We start from the raw sequence: 18,200 nt of genomic DNA, 5'->3' as shown, positions 1-18,200 counted from the left end.
TGTGTGTGTGTGTGTGTTAAACTATGTCAGACACACCTGCAGCCTGACACGACAGGACATTTAACAATTTTAATGAGTGCTAATTACAGCTAATTACATTGTTCAATCAAACTCCAGTGGGCGTTCAGGAGTGTGTGTGTGTGTGCGCGAGAGAGAGAAAGCGAGAGACTGAGAGCAACAGGAAGCAAACAATGACAAGTACAGTATCCTGTGATGCTTGGCTCCTGGCTGACCAGCAGTGTGCGTGTGTGTGCGTGTGCACTACATGTATTACATGTATCTGTGTTGTCTGATTAATCTCAGTCCTGCTGGTCTGTTGCCCTTCTACATTTGACCACTATCTTCCTGCAATGAATCCAGTGCAGTCATCAATAATTCATAAAAAAAAGTTTTATTATCGCAAGTTCATCCTTTCTTGGAAGTTCTCGTAAAGCCAGTACAGAGTCGTTATGTGATGTGATTTCTGTCTACTCTCTAGTTCGATAGCTGCATTCACTTCTTACAAAAAATGACATATGTAATATTTTATTTCATGGTTTCAATTTAACTAAGATCTAACTTAATTCCCATACATTATACCATAACACACAATAAAAACACCAGATGCTTGTTTTTATAATCATTTACATGTGAAAAGATAAAGAAGATAACAAAATTGTTGCAGTAATACTCCTTTCATTACCAGGAAACTGATAAATAAACAAGAGACGTGAAAATTGATATGTGCTGTTTCATATTATGTAAGCCATTTACAATTTTACTAATACATTTAATATGGTTTATCCATTGTTAGAAAAATATGCCCCCTAATTTCAAAAGAAAAAAAAACACACTTTAAAGAAATAGCTTGACAATTTGGGAAATCTTGCTAAGAGTTGAGAAGATTGATACCACTCTCTTATCTGTATGGTTAATATGGAGCTACAGCCGGGAGATGGTTAGCTTAGCATGAAAACAGTGGGAGACCGCTATAAAACTGACACGGGGGTTATGTGCCGGACTATTTCAATGTTAGGCAGGAGTCTCTGCAGGTTACCTGTCAACCAAACAAACCTACCTTTGGACAGAGTTCCCAGTCTTAATGCTAAGTCAAGCAAACCAGCTGCTAGTTATAGCTTCATATTTATGAGGATGGCATCAGTCTTCTCATCTTACTCTCAGCAACACAACAAATATGGAATATGTGCATTTCCCAAAATGTCAAACTAGTCCTTTAATTTGCAAAGACACTTTTACAGTGTGGACCAACTTGATTTTAAATGGTGACTAATGCAATTAAGTTTATTTGGACTTAAAACCGTTCATAATTTATTTTGCTACACGCTCGGCTCCTCTGAAGTAACTTCAACAAAAGTTCAGTGTGCTGCATGTTGAAGCTAATAAATCCCTTGGCTGTTGACTTTTTAACTTGAGAAATACATGAACATGTTACCTTGACTCATTGTTTGGTTATATTTGCATGAGAGCACTCAGGTTTAGTAAACACCACCTGAGACGTTTTGCCGTGTCGTAGCATTTTATTACTAGTAACATTTTATTACTAGTAACATTTTCACTCGAAGTACTGATGCTGGAGTACATTTCGAGAGATATTATTCAGTGAGGCAGTTTGCACTAAATCTTCTCTCTCCTCTTCAAGTCTCTATCTTTGTCCCTCTCACACTCGCCACCCATTCTGCCTCTTTTGTTCGCACCAACACGGCCTTTCAGTGTTCATTTTAAGTGTGTACGGGGTCAGAGAGGAGCACAGGCAAACTATGGAGGAGCCAAGTGGGCTACAATTTTAGATACAAGTGAGCCAAGAAGGCAGACACACACATACACACACACACCACCACACACGACACGGCAGCACCACACAGCACACACACACACACAAAGGCTGATAGCTGTGAATATAAGCCTGATTGTAAGGATTTGTAAAGGGAAGACAAAGACACTCTCTATCTGCTTCTGGTGTGACATGGATTTGATGTCAGTGTTCCTTTTGTGAGAGAGAATTATGGTTATGAGTTTCCTTTTAGGGGAGAAAGTGTGTGATTGTGTATCCCTATGTGTCAGGGCATGACCAAGAATAGATGGATTCTCATGGTTTTATAATTATAATTGATATCTCATTCAGGTATTCTCCCTTCATCTGGAACATAATGAAAATGACGTGTCTAAAGTGTGTGTGTGTGTGTGTGTATACATGAGCCCCTGTTTGTGCATGCATGTGCGTGTGTGACACTGCAGCCCAGAAGTGGCCCAGACTTAATTACCCGTCTCTTGCCAGACGCTGATTGCAAATCCATGTGTCTTGATTAGAGGATTCACAATGTTTCCTCACATGCATGCACACACACACACACGCACGCACGCACGCATAGAGAGAGCCAGAGATATTCCTGAAGCACTTCTCAACTTTGGAGTGCTTTTCTGTGTCATGAATAAGCTAAAGAGAGGAAAGCAATTTACCTGAGAGTGAGGATGAACTTGTATAAAATTTTCAGATCTTATTTTCATTCAAAACACACATTAAGTTCATTCACTTCGCAGTCATTTCTAAACATAGAAATATAACAGTTGAAGACCCAATTTTCTGGCTTCTTTCACATCTAGAGTGATGTTTTCTCTCTCTTTTATAGAGTGATAAATGGCATTACACCAGTGCTTGATTTTGGCAAATAACTAAAACACTCACAGTGATTGCAGCACAACAATATGTTGCCATTTTTCATATGTTGTCATAATTTGTCTTTTGCGAGGTGGGAAAACTAATTTTCCGAGAGGCAATTTAGACATACACTTAAATTGTAGTGCACAGTTTAGAAAGCAACTTGAATTTGTGTTAGGATCTGAGCTGTGAGCTGGTCTTTCTTGTCTAAAACCACATATCTGTGTGCATGCATGCGTGCGTAAGAGATGACTGTGAGATACATTATACATCCAGTAACTATGCAATCCCATCGGTTACCACCCACGTATCATTTTAAGGCAGATCTCTCAGCCAGAATAATGACAGTGGCTCTCAGAGCGAGGGAAAGCATTTCGAGGATATAACGAGCGGAGGAATCCCATTCGATATCCCGCCGTGTGAGGCCCTGGCTCAGTAAAGTTGTCATAGCGACACGGATTCTGGGCGCTTGTCTTGGGTGTGTGCGTGTTTGTGAGTCTTAAACAATTTCTCCCTGCATATTGTTGCAGTGAGATGACATGATTGAGACATTAAGGGTGAGAAACAATAGGAAAGAGACACTGAGAGAGAGTTTTGGTCTTTATTGTGCTCCTGTTGAAGAAACATTCAGTCCATTCAGGTGGTTGCTGGTGGTGGTGTCAGTTTAATGAGCAATGCCGGCATCCTGGTGAACTTACATACACAGAGCAGGTCTGAGTAGGTAAGCGGACCCAGAGCAAATGAAACAAGGTACTTTTATACATGGACAATACAATATGCAGTATGTAAATGGTGGGAGGGGCAAGTAACTGTAAAATTTTCCTCCTCAATCCTAAAAAGTTGTACTTGCTTCTCCTCTTCTGCCATCCTGCCAGTCAAGTCAGTGACCTCCCTTTGCTTTACTTGTAATGGAATTTCCCTTAAGTGTTTACAGTACGTTATCACGATGTTGGTAGTGGCATCCTCATGTGAAAGAGTCATTAATATTCCACTGAATCAGACGTTAAAACCCTTTAGAGTTGTCATTACAGACTGAGTTGGACAGCAGACTTTCAAGTGTATTCAGTTGTAGCCTATTTATTTTGATGTTATTGAAATTGGTCTTTAAAGGATAGGTTCACAGTTTTTCAGGTCGGTCTTAAAACAACAGTTTTATGTTCACTGAAACAGGTTTTGCAGTTTGAAAAATCCACAGTGCTTGTTTGGTGTAAAAATGTGCTCAAAGATTAACCTGAAGTTAATTTGAGGCTTCCGTAGTCTGGGTGAGTCAAATCAAGTAGATATGTTCCAAAGTTAGTCTTTTTAGAACAATTCCCTCTTTTGGTTGATGTCCCTCCACTGCAGCTAAGCATGGGGACACTTTCCAATGACACACAAAGGGAATTTTATACTAAAAAGACTAACTTTAATGTCATGGGTTACTGGTAAGTAAAATTATATTCTCAAGCATGTGTTTTCATGCATTTTTCATTTTTAGCTTGTTGTAACCGCATTTCCTTTTTCTAGTAGTAAGTATTCAGATCATTTACCTACTGTAAGTGAAAGTAACAACACCAGACTTATTACCAATTGTTTAACACTTAAGTAGCATTTTACTGATGTAGTTGATGGAAGTGGTATACTTATACGATGTGCATATATATTTGTGTATATGTGCATATATGTTGAGTAGTTTAGCCTGTAACAATGCATTATATTTTACAAGCTGATCGTGTTTTGTATGTAAAATCCTAATCTGTAAAACGACTAATATCTGTCACTGTCAAATGTAAGATATTTCCCTCTGAAAAGTATTTGGATATGAAGTAGCATAAGTGAATGGGTCTTGAGGGTGAACTGCAATTTCACTGATCTGAAATAACATTATGTTTAGCTCTGATGAAGGCTGATGATATATGTAGCTGATATCGCTGGTACACTGACAACCCACGCAGCTCATTATTTTTAATTGGCTCTACCTTTTTGTGTCCACTTTGCACTTGTTGACACACGCTGCTCTCAATGTTTAATGCTGCCACTGTTGAACCATAGACCAAAAGAGTAAAAGCAGGAGAGCATGTAAAAGAGGTCCTCGCTGAAAGGTGAGTAATAGGAACCAGAGAGAGCTGTTCAATGGTATTGTTAAATTGTTGAATACTGGATGAAGTGGATGGAGTCAAGTGCAAAAATCTACATGGTATTTACTGTGAATGAAGGGCTTTTTTTGTAGTTTAAAACCTCTTCTTTCACAGTGTGGACATACTAGTAAAATAATGTGCAAAATAAGACTCTTACACACTGTTTACCCAACTTCACTTGCACATGCATACTTCCCGTCAGTTATTTGGATGGTTAAAGAATTTTAATAATCCAAGGGCATACCCAGGTAAATATTTCACATAATATCACCCACAGTGCAGCAAAACAGCTCCCTCAACTTAAAATACAGAAGGTCATTGCAGTTGGAATCTTAACTGGGATTTCTTTAGGACTTTACTGGTATTTTAGGTAAGATGAAATGCCTGTGGTAAGATATAAACACTTGGTGCTTGTGTATCAATAAGGACTGCACTATATGGCAAAACGTAATGCGATTGCTATATGATTCACAAATAGTGTTTTGAATGATCATTTTTGCATCACAAATTAAATTTAAAAAAAAAAACAAACATGTTTTCTTAAATCAACAAGCCATCTCTTCAGAACTGCAATACTTTACTATATTGCTTTTTTGTCACATATTTTACCTTTATCAAAAATCTTCTGGGATTTGCATATTGCACTTGGTAATATTGTGATATTGATAATATTTCGATTCACTGTGCAGCCCTAGTATACATAATATCTTCTAGGGCAGAGCTTCACAAACTTGAAGACCCTTACAAATTCAGCAAAACCTCTGAGGCCCATCTCATTTAGTCACTGGCGTATACATACTGTACATAATACACATAGGCAAGTAGATTGCTCATCGCACAAAAAAATCATACTGGTTTTAGATAATAGTGGAGTCACATGCAAGAAATCAAATGGAGTATGTTTTGGGCCTTTTCAGTCCCAGAAGCCAATGGTTACAGTGGATCTCTGAAACTTTGATTGTATGTGCTGTTTCAGGCAGGTGAATTAGGCCTGTCTTGCTTTCTATCACTCCTCCTGGCTTTTTCCTCACCGTCTCAGTCTTAATTTGTTTCAATAAGTCTTCCTCTGAATATATCTATGAATATATTTTACTCATTTTACACACCTAATGAATACAAATCCTCTGACCCACCTCACTGTGCTGTCTGGAAATGAAAGGAAATAGGAAAAAGGGATAAAAGAGAAAGTGTCTTCTGTCCCTAAGGTGCTATTTTAGTTGTTCTTCCCATCGTCAGATTTCTGAGATAAGAGTATTGCTATTTCAAGTAAAAAAAAAAAAATCCCTCAGCTCTTCAATGCAAAGCATCAGTTCCAGGATCTATTTCATTTTGATAAGTCTGCCATTTCAAAAGCACTTTCCTCCCCAGTTCCTTGGGCTGCTGTAAAAGGAGGCTTGAATTACATTCACACAGAGGTCCGTGACCCCAATTCTGGGCTGTCTAAATGACTGCCTGAGTCAATTTCTGCCAGGTGGGTCTCTTAGAGTGGAGCTCATCAGATGACAGGCCCCTTTGTCGGATTGCAAGACCTCTCAAAAGTTATGTCAAATTATGTCGTCCTGCTCTTCCGCCCACGCACAGATAGCTTCCTCTAACTACTTATTCAGGTCTGAGGTTTGTAATGGGAGTAGATGCATCACTATCACTGTATGTGTGTGATGGAGTATGAAACATATAAAATACACTTTTTAACCACAATAGAACTTCACAGGAGAATAAGCATTTAAACTTTTTCTAGTAAGTTTTATATTTCTCAGTGTAATATGCATTACCAGGATACTTACGACAAAATTGGAATTCCTTTGACTTGTAAACAAGACAGGTACATAAAATAAACACTTTTTATTAAACTTTCTATTTAAATCTTGTGAATATTTTTGTATTGACAATGTCAAGGTCCACAGAGCCCACAGAGAACCTGACTCTCAGGGGTTTTTAGCGTATGTCACACACAGTGGAGCATTTAGCAGCTAAAGAACCAAATATTCCCCTCAGTAGCTGGTAGAGAACTAAAAACAAGGTGAATATTGGTCAGAAACACCAAACTGCTGAACTCCAAATGTATGCTAATGTTGTTCTGTGTCTGCTCAATAAGTGTAACTTTAACTGTAATTTAGTTAACACATTAGCCATGTCAATGTCATCATTAGGTGAAATGTATCAATTTTGGGTTTACAGCCAATAAACGGCCAAAAGCAAATAAACCTTTTAAAGAAAGGTTTAAAGAAAGTGTTGCTCATTCCCACAATATAAGTTGAAGTTGTTTCTCAATACATAAACTAAATGACATAACATGACTATAAATCATATTTCACAGCAAACCTATTCATCTTAAAAGGAGGTCCAACTGAAATCTTTTGTTCAGTTCCATAAATAATGGTATAAAAATCCATCCGTGCATATGATTACTAGTAAGAAAATAAAAGATTACAGCTGTGTGTAAATGTGTGAGTTGGACTGGTTAAAGAGGAGAGGATGAGAGTCCGATGCCGAACAGTCTGCCCTTGTCTGTTTCCGAACAGACTAAAAGAAACATTTGCTGTTTTACTCAGTAAAATTACCCTGTAGGTCTGTGTGTGTTTGTGTTTGTATGAGAGGAGGTGTTTTAAATGATGTCACCGAGTTCACCTTCAAGACTGTGATGTTTATTTAGACAAAGTGCTTACACATACACACCCACGCACCCTTGCATCACCTATCCCCACCTTTTACCACAGCTGCAGCGACCCACTTAAATAGTGAAAACACACCCCCAAGCACACTTGCCCTTACCAACAGCAAGTCCACTCATACACACACCCACGTACAAACCAAATACCTTGGCACACACACACACACACACACACACACAAAAAAAAACACCTCGTGCTCAACATTGTTCCTTTTGTATCTTGGAAAATGTTTTGAGGCAGTGTGAATTAGTAAAACTTTCCATGAGATTTCTTCCTAACCAGAGTGGGTGTGCTCATAAATACGACATTTCCAGTAAGTCTTACTTCATAATGTGCTTTCACATTTAAGAGTTCTGTTGGACTTTACCCAAAATTTTACTAAGCTGAAGTCCTCATCAGCAGCTGGAACCATTTATATTGATCAGCAAAATTGATAGGCACAGCAGAGAAATGTTATCTCAAGCCAAATTCTGAAAGAAATTAAATGAAAATGCCATATCGGACGAGCAGTGTTTAAAGTGTGCCTGATGTTTCATCTTTACTGATGAGCCAAATACGTTGGCAATAATGTTACCCGGTCACAGCTAATCTCTCCAGTTAAAATGCTCCATCTTTAACATCCTAAATTGTTCTGCTTTCTTTGAAAAAACTAATTAAAATAGATAGTTTGAAGTAATGACCAGTGACCAATAATCAAAATCTGGGTGCATGCCTTATGCAGTGCAGTGTTTTTTGTTTTTTTTTGTACTTTCACTGAAACCGGAGTAATGATATTCATACATTAACACACAAAAAAACACCCTCCCAGCGTGTAATCAGCCGCAATTACTTAAAAATGTCACACGACTGATTGTGTCGGTTTCTTGAGGGGAAAGAAAAACTACCTTTTTACTAATTTCTGATATCCTGTGGTCAATACACCACGGCACCAGGATGGAGCATCACTGAGTAAACAAACAAGGCACTGATATAAATAGACACAAATACGCATACGTGGTTGGGACTACTCTGAGATTTCACTCATGCAGGGTCCCTTCCTGCTGTGGGAAGGTCGCCATCAGGCCTGGAACTTCATCTGGGATGTGTATTGTTGTTCTCAAACACACTTCATGTTTTCACTGCCTCCTCTTTCTATTGTACACACTGTTCTGAAGTTAAGACGGTAGATGTAAACAACCTGCATGTGATTGTGATCTCTTAACCCTCTGCAATGTTGTGTCATGTGTACAGAGGCATTCAAGGGAAGAAATGCGGGACCATTATCGTGAAAGCCGAGGAGCTGAACAACTGCAGGGTGAGGACGGGCGTACCCTTCCTGAAAAGTCTCTGTTTTCTAATGTAATGTTGTGTTTCTCTGTCTTTTCTATATCTAGTATCAGCTCTATCTGTTTCTTTCTCTGGTTGTCTCACACATCATCGTCATTTCATCTCTCAAGGTGCTTCCTCTGTAGAAGTGGACAGGACATTTGTATTGGAGGTTTTAGAGGCATAGCTGTAGGTCTGAATTTTTAGTGTAAATAGTGTGTTTACAGACTTGAGCTCAAGTGGCGTGAGAGGCTAATGCCCCTGTGACCTTTGTTTGAATATTTTAAGATTTCATTAAACAAAAACAAAATCCCCACTAGAATAGTTGGTGTAAGTTTTTTTTCTATTAACTCCCAGCCAGTTGGTAAAAAAGAGAAAAGCTTTTTCTAGATCTCTTTCTTTATCTGTAATCAGTTGATAACATATTTATTTTTAATAGATCACCATTGTTGTCCTTTTTGCAGCCTCAGCACACATTTAATCATTTTAGGGTTTCCATAGCACAGTCGAACAGTCTTTTAAGTAATGAAAACCTAGTATAGAACAATACTAAAAGACAGCTTCAGTCTGTCATTCAGTTTTCGACTGAAGAGAGACTAACAGCAGCCTCAGTAAACCAGAAATCATTCTATCTACAAAAAAAGTAGGATTTAAAGTGAAATAAGGGCTGCAGATGTGATCATAGACACTCCTTTATATCGTATCCTTTATATCCAAGTATATGTGTAAGTGGATTTGTCCCCTAAATTGACATTTCTCTAACTGAGAAGGTTTGCTCTCTATATGCATTCTTATTGTGTATCTCTGTGTCTTTTCCTGTCTCTGCTCATTAGGAATCCGTGATGATGCAGTTCTGCGGGAACAAGTTGGACAAAAAGGATTTCTTTGGCAAATCCGACCCCTTCCTCGTCTTTTACAGGAGCAATGAGGACGGCACGTGAGTTCCCTCTCCCCCTTCTCTTCCCTCTTCACTCACCCTCCATCTTTCCTTCTCCCCTTTCATGTTTAGTTTAATCCTCCCCTGCATCCAAAGGAAATTGGTTTCATTGATTTGCCACAGATCAAAAGCCATGCTGCCTGTTTAAGCATGTGTGTGAATTACATGTGGAAATGTGTGCACGATGCATGCACGAATGTGAGCGTGTGTAAGTGGAATCAGGGGGCACTAAAGAAGTGCAGTGCTGTGGTATTTGTATGTGTATGTGTGCGTCTGTGTGTGTAAGTGTTCGATCCAGCTCCATGGGCTCTTTTCTCCATCCTGCAGTGTGTGACAAGTCAGATAAGACCTCGTGCTCTGAGGGCGGAAGATACCAAGTCCACCTGCTAGCCAAGGGACTAATGAAATTACCTCTTTGCAGTTTGTTCCTATGTGTGTATTTTTGTGTATGTGCGCAATAGTGTAGTTTCCACAGCTTTCCACTGTTATTCTCAGTTACTAGAAAGTTAGTGGAAAGTGTCTTGTATTGTTTTCTATTTAATCCCCAGTCATATGTGTATTTTGCAACCACATACTCCTTAAATCTCACCCCTTTTCTCTACTCCCACTCATTTTCCTTTTTTATTACTCCCTCTCTCCCCACAAACCTTTTTTCTCCCTCCTCTCTTTTTCCTTTTTTTCACTCTCTCCACCTCTCCTCGTCTCTCTCTGCAGGTTTACCATCTGCCACAAGACAGAGGTGGTGAAGAATACATTGAACCCAGTGTGGCAGGCCTTTAAGATCCCCGTTCGGGCTCTTTGCAATGGTGATTATGACAGGTGAGTCATTTTGTATATATTAGATATTAACTTAAATAGAAGACAACCACACAGAAACCCTCTGAACCACCAGGGAGTTACTTTCTCTGTCACAAATAATAAAAATGTCATGTAAGGCAGTATATACAGCGTAACACCACTGGCTGGTCCCCCCCAATATATATTAATTATTACTGCCTTGCATTAGGCACACAAAGTTGCGTTCCAAACAACTCCAGTATTTATTTTCATGTCATAAAAGCCATGTTTGTCTGAGTAGAGCTCAAAACAAATAAAATTTTCACTACGAGAAAGCCGAATATCCTCAATATTATGAGACGTACTGGACCACACCACAACAGCTTCTACTCTTTCATCTGCATAATGACTGTTTAGGCTGACTGGGATATGAACAATGAGCCAAGCACACTCGCATATGCAGCTTTTTTATTGTTTACCTTGCATCGGGGAGAGTGATTAAATAAATGGGTTCGACTGTGGTGTATCATTGCGAAGAGCTGGGTTAGATTACGCCACCGTTATCAAAGATGTTTGCGCTGTATTTTGTAAGGCACTATGGGAAATGGCCTTCAATGAATTGCAGTTTCAATGAAAAATGTATGAAGCTGTTTTCAGCTACTACAGTAAGAAGAAATATTATTGTATGTGGTAGTTTCAGCAGGTGGGCAAAGATGATTTGGCAGAAAAAAATTGCTTATTATTTTGTTACATTTCCTTAAAAACAAAGTGTGGATGTCTGATTTTGCTATTTGGTTTTCCTTTGGAAAATTGTTGGACAGCTTTGTTTTCTATAAGAATTATTTAAGTCAATACTTTGATACATTTTAATGGAGGTGTGATTTATTCTCCTACACAGCCGCATAGAGGTTCCACTCGAATCCTGCGGTCTTATCTAGATGATACCGTCAGGGGTATAATTCACAGGCTTTTTGGCAGATAAGTAACATTATTTTCTGCTGGTGTAGTTTATATTTAGTTCAGTGGTTTACAGAAGGAGGGAGCAGACTGCTTTAATCCTCTTGTCATGTAACGCTAACATGACCAAAGAGCCAAAAAGCAGTCATTTCTCCACATTTATTTTGGTACCAGAACAAGTGTCACCCCCAAACACAGTCTCTCTAGTTGCCTTAAAAGGCCTATGATCATAATTGCTATGACGAGTATGAATGTGGTACGTGTTTGTGTGGCTGTTTTGCTGATGAAACTGTGTGATGAACAAGAAGATGAACAAAATGAAAAAAAGTGGCATCGACACGTATTTGACCGGAGGCAGGAATTTATAATTCTGCTCTTTTAATCGTCTCAAGACACTTAGGAAAGATGTTTCTCTAAAGCTCTAAAGCAAGCAATGGCAGCACTCACTGCTAGCCTGCTAGACTTTAAATGAATTGTTGTTAGGGGCTCAGATGAATGTGAATTCCATCTGACTGACTGACAATCTGGATATTTAGATCACTGCAAGGCTACAATTAACTGACAACTTTGCAGATCTGAAATAACACCATGCTCAGCAGTGAACATGAACATAACATGGAAAGGCAATCAGTAGATCAGCATCCTCCTGGTTCCCTCCAGCTCAGGGTGAATCATGTCCATGAAAGAGGGTCATGAGCACTGTCCGTTGTGCTGATCCTGGGACTGCCAAGGATGCAGGAACTGTCAGTGGTACTTACTATTACTGATTCTGTGATGTACAGGAGTCTTACTGCTAGTTTTAAAGGATGCTATCTTTACAACTGATAGAATTGCTTTTCTAAACATTCATCTTATTTTCAACAAAATTGCAGGTCTTTAGCCACTTTCCTTTTTTTTTTTCATTTTACACTACTCTTTTTAGGCAACACTTAATGTCCAGTGTTTAACATTCAGGAGGTGAATATAATATGCGTAACTTTGTTTTCATGAATGAATTTCAGAATCACCTGACAACAAGAATTGTTATGTTTTCATTACCATGGAATGAGACGTTTTATATCTACAGATGCCGCAGGTCACCTTTGATGGAGGCTGCCAGGTTTCTACAGTAGCCCAGAACAGAAACCAAACACTGGCTCTAGACAGGGCAGTTTGTGTTCTTCACACATTTCCTGGCCACCAAAGTTTCTCCTTTGCGCGTTAAAGGGAGGGTGAAGTGAGGGAGTTGCAATCTGCAACTACACCACTAAATCATACACGCTGGTTCTTTCATTTTACATGTCAGTAACATTTCTCACAAAAAGTTTCTTCACTTTGGCAAGAATATTTGGGAAAATAGGAATTTAAATACTCATTCATTATTAATTTGTTAAGAGTTTGAGCTGTTGCCTTCATAAAAATGATGAATTTTGCATGTTTGGCTGACCTGCAGTGCTCGGACTAGAAGGTCTCTCGGTTACATTAGCAGTTAATTAGAATGAATTCATCCAAAGTATACCAGCTGAACACTGTGTCTGGGTTCCTTTTAATTAGTACCAAATGACATGGCCAGGAAACATCTCGGAAGTTATTTGAAATTCCTGCAAAAAAACATGGACCCATAAAATAAAGCATTTTCACTTTTATGTTGCCTCTTAAAATACATCATATTTGCCTTCTGTTTAACTTCAAACTGTGTTTCCAGCTCCAATATTGTTTCGCATCACAAAAAGTCCCCCTTCCTGTGGGGGACACCGGGTGCACTTTACATCTCAGGGGAAGTCCGAGTGAGAAAACAAATTTGTAGGTAAAAGTGTGTCTCTCTTGCCTCACGTGTTTGTATCTATCTCCTGTCGACAGCAGCTGCGTTGTAAAAAAGGCCCATAGCAGCAGACAATAGGGTTTAGTTTAGCGTAGCTGGCAGACAGTGGCATCGATCTGAAGTTTGGTCCAATAAGCTTATTAGGGGAGTTGAGTCGCACCATGCCTTATCAATGGGGGACTCACAGTGGACTGCACATACAGTATACACACACACACACACACACTTACACATTGAGTCGGTCTCTCTGCAGCCTGGGAGAAGAGATAAGGATGAGCTCAAGCTGGCAAACAATAGAGAACGGTTTCTCTACTCATGGGTGTTCTGATGCACCCATGAATAGAGAGACTCACACATGCACACACACACACACCTACACACACACACATGCAGTGAGATCACAAGATTGAGCCTTGATGATGTGACAGGAAATTGACAATGATTTCACTTGTTAGAGTGACATGATGTTTCCAACTGAGATGTGTCACAACACTGATTAAGACACACGCCCGTAAGCACACATATATATATATATATATATATACAAACATGTTTCTACAGACAGCTTTGCACATACTGGTTTCTCTTGAGGAGAAAGTGTTGCGCCAGCCAAGAGACACATTCCTCCCCAGAGTGCCCATCACTATCAGCCAGCCCCTTTCCCACTCCTTCCCTTTATTGCCTCCTTTCCTCTAATGTGCATCTGGCTCTGTAAGTAGCTCTAAGGCCCGTTAATGATGGTTTGTGTTTCCACCTCTGCTCGTATTGTAAGATGAGAAGGGGGGGAGAAAAGTGCAGTTCTGGCTGGGTTTTTTTAATTAGATACCACTTGTTTTAGAAAGCTGTGTACCTTTCAAATCAATTGCAGTAAGTTCAGAGGAAAGTCAGACAAAATTCATGAAATACTACTGTTTGGACACAAATTTATAATAATACATGACATTTTGCCAAGTTTAATCCGTCTCTTTCAAAAAGACCATCTTAATCGATTGGTAGAGTATGAGTACTACATAATTGTGTCACTGTGACCTCCATTTATTCTTATTACATTTTCTGTCAGTTTTGAGTCATTTTCACACCATCTTCCCCTTGCTTGCTCCCTTCTCCAGCAGAGTGCCTTTTGCTCTGCCTGTTTTGAATCAGTGTCTGTTCTATTATCCTTTAGCCTCACCCCTCTCGTTCTCTACATATCGCTCTCTTCTGCTTTTGTCAGAGAGAAATGACCCTTCTGTTGAAGACATTGGTAGATAGAGTGATAGCGCTGCATATCTGCCTCTTACAGACTATTCTGTTTTTTTCCCCCCATTTCCTTGTAAGCTATAATGGGATGCAGAAATAGATGTATTTGGAGATGAGGAGAGCACATTACCAGAGGCAAATACAGTGACAGGCAGACAGTGTGTTGGAATAAAGATAAGCTTTAGAATGGATCTGCTTCTCCTAATGGCTCCATGACAACAATGACAAAACAAGACACAACATCAATGCATATTTTATAATTTCAGTGTAGAAGATAGCCTTTTAGCACTTTAGCACAGAATATTAATAAGTCAGTTTATTTGGATAAAATATAGTCAAATTAAATGTCCAGCTGCGTCATAATAACAATAATAATAATCTTTATTGTCCACAAATATGGAAATTTGTCTTTGGCTTCGCAGGTTGGTTAAAACACATCATAAAGAATACAATATGCACAGTACAGACAATAACGGATATGGTTCCTGTTTTAGAGGTGCAAACTTATTGCATTTGGTATGTAATACTTTTTGTAAATGTTCTTGGTTGCCACAGCTGCTATAATCCTACACCTTTTTAAATATTATGCATGTCGCAACCAAGCATTGTGATGCCTCAGCAAATGTAAAAACTAAATGCATGTCAGGAGAAATACCAGCAGACTCATTCTTTTTATAATCTTCCTATAACCTCATCTTGTGTCTCTCCCAACAGAACAATCAAGGTCGAGGTGTACGACTGGGACAGAGACGGCAGGTAATGCCTCAATTTTATTTGCCCCTATATTTTTAATTTTTGTCATTCATCCCTTAAATTACAGCCTGCAAAAACACATCATAATATGTTTCAGGCAAGCGCACATTCATGGTGGATTATTTTACGAGGTGAATGCTGTATTTCTACTGATAACATGATTGCCTCCATAATTACCTTTTAGGAGAGTTAAATCTGTCCTCATTATATTATAAACCTCTGTGCAGCGTTGTGCATCTGATGAGTCTTCAGTCTCGTGGATCTGTTACTCCAGCTGGACTCCCTGGATCAGATTTTCATTGTCTCAGTACCTGAAGCAACTCCCTTTGAATTTTTTCAAAGCAGGGCTGTTTTTGGTCTGAACACCCACAAAAATAACAATTATTAAACCAAAACAACTCCAGTTAGACGACAGATTGATTTGTAGACTGACACTTTATAGTTCAACACCTGTTCTGTTCTGTTTGTTATAGTGTAATTAAGTTTGGTAATATGATCGTGAGGATAGCAGGTTGTTGATATGAATCAAATGTAAAATGATAACCTCAATTCTTGTGAACACTGATAAATGCACAGCAATTCATTTCCTTATTACTTCTTATCTTGATTACATTAACAATCAGCGCTTTAGCTTCCTGTGTACGGCTAATCTAATCCAAGTCACACATCATTAACACTTGTCTATGTTTCCAGTAGGTAAGCAAGCTGGGTGCACGATCGTCACAGATTGACTGCTTAATGATGAGTCTGGATTCTGGCTGCTAACAGACAGACAGAAAGAAAGAGGAGTGACATTTGTCAAGCTGTAGTTTGAACAGGGAGTTATTTCTCTATTCTTAATACTTTTCAATCTATTCAGTGTCACTCTTAATCTGATAGAGGGAACACAGTAACATTTTGGTGTTTTTCAATGGGAGTGAGAAATTCTACGATTTTTAACAAGTGGGTCTGGTTGAACTGAGCTTTAGTGTTAGTCTTAACTGTCGTCCGTGCACATGAAAGTGGTGTCTTCTCCTGTTCCATGTTCACGAACAACAAACCTCATTGTTGCACTCAATTTTAATAATATAAGTTGTCTTTTTTGGGATATAAAGCACTTCAGTTTGCGTTAAAAACTCACACATGACAAGACTTAGGGTGTATTCACTCATGTTTCGTTTGGAGCAAGTGTTTCGAAACCGGGAGCGTTAACCCCTTCGGCATGATTCATTTGGGCATATAGGAAGACACAATCACATTCAGATGCGGGACAAAACAAGAAGGCAGAGATCGCCTAGAATTGTGGTCTTTGTCTGCTGCTGACTCTGGAGCAGATCTTTTGTGGCGTGAAAGCAAATGAACCACAGGGTTTTATGATAACAGATATGTGATTTTAAAACGATTGCAAAAGCTAAACTAATAATAAATCTGTGAAATCTGCACAGGAAACAATCTTATAATTTATCTTCATAAGCCACGTATATATTCATGCTAAATATTTGCTAACACGTAGGCATGCCAGTGCGGGTATTTTCCCTGTTTAATAAGTCAAATGCTGTTAAACCTACTGTGCTTGTGTCCCACTCTGTGTCAGTTCATGTAGTCATCCCACAGTAATAATCCCTGAATGATGCAGGATCGCCAAAACTGTCCCATCAATGAGTTACCTGTCAGTGGGTGCAACTTCATGTTTACTCCTCCTGGTTAGTTTGTAAAAAGTCAGTGTGAACACAAACCGCTGGTCCGGAACAAATGAACTGAACTACACGTGTGAATACACCCTTGAATAATTAAATGGAATGTATCGTATGTATGTAAATGTTCTTGCTGTGTGTCTTCCTCACTTCCCTCTGTAGTCATGACTTTATTGGAGAGTTCAGCACAAGCTACAGAGAACTATCCAGAGGGCAGAGCCAGTTCAACGTTTATGAGGTGAGTGTGTGTGTGTGTGAGAGATTGCAGGTACACTTGTGTAACTGTGTTAAATTCAACAATTCAGTTTTCCTCTCCAGACCAGCGTGCAGGTCAGCAGGTCACTCCTACAGTATTTGGACAGCTCTAACTTTTTCTAAATAATAGTAAAACTGAGCTGCCATTTCAGTTTCACCCACTCAAACTGTTGAAAATCTGCCTGTCCCATCTGGCGGGGAAAATACCGTATTGAACATTTCTAATACTGTTACTCAGTTAAAGACAGCTTTAGAGGATGTGAACTGAACTTTTAATAGCCTTTTAAAGTAGAAATGTGCCGCTTTAGCTTGAGGCAGTAGAAGCTTAAGCGGATAAAAACACTATGGATCATGTCCATGTATCTTTGATATTGTCACTTCTCATAAAAACAGACACAACCCAGATGCTTGAACATGAGACTTAAGAGCAGCAGTAATGATGTTGTTGTTTACACATCAGGTCGGATTAAGGGTTGAAATGTGTTATCTTACAAGTATTAGAATGATTTAAACATGCCTCCCTGGAATCTATCTAATATCCTACTATATTACAGAAAACAGAAATCTAGGATATCTTGCTGAGTGTCAAGTGGTGCAGATAAAATGGAAAAAGACTAAGGCACTCCATCTATAGATGAATTCATGTTATAAATGTATTTGAGCATGGGCAATAATTGAGTATTTATAATACAGTAATCATACTGTATTATTTTGTGTGGAGAACAATCAATGATTAAGATGGTCGAAGCTCTCATTGGCTTAGTTAATGCCAACCAACATCTTAAAATCCACTGAAGATATGATTTTAAAAAAGTATATACCATTTTGAAGCCAACGTGGCACAGGGACTGTGTTTATCCCACGGTGGGTCTTCTCTCTCCCTCACGTTTCTCTCTCATGAACATACACGCTGGCAGTTATGATGGATCACTGACTTATCTTCTCCCAGGAAGAGTCAACACTTCTTGATTAACAGAGTACCACGTAGAGAGGAGAGCACACAGGGGACTGTCATTTTAAACAGCTGCTGTTTGCCTAATCTTGCTGAGATGTGCAAA

At 39.0% G+C, this 18,200-nt stretch overlaps 1 protein-coding gene across 1 annotated transcript in view; it reads left to right on the top strand.

Annotated features, from left to right (window-relative positions):
• Positions 1–18,200, top strand: part of LOC118336271 (copine-8-like) — a 60,164-nt gene that overhangs the window by 32,545 nt on the left and 9,419 nt on the right. Inside the window, exons 7-11 of the mRNA XM_035672884.1 lie at positions 8,676–8,739; positions 9,584–9,687; positions 10,402–10,506; positions 15,176–15,217; positions 17,050–17,125. Of these exons, the coding sequence (XP_035528777.1) occupies positions 8,676–8,739; positions 9,584–9,687; positions 10,402–10,506; positions 15,176–15,217; positions 17,050–17,125 (391 nt within the window). The remainder of the gene's footprint in view (positions 1–8,675; positions 8,740–9,583; positions 9,688–10,401; positions 10,507–15,175; positions 15,218–17,049; positions 17,126–18,200) is intronic.

This window comes from Morone saxatilis, unplaced genomic scaffold, assembly GCF_004916995.1.
Source record: "Morone saxatilis isolate NCDOM2014 unplaced genomic scaffold, NCSU_SB_2.0 Contig10, whole genome shotgun sequence".
In the NCBI taxonomy this organism is placed as follows: domain Eukaryota; kingdom Metazoa; phylum Chordata; class Actinopteri; family Moronidae; genus Morone; species Morone saxatilis.
Note: the sequence above shows the minus strand (reverse complement) of the source record. Positions and strands in the feature narration are given on the sequence as shown.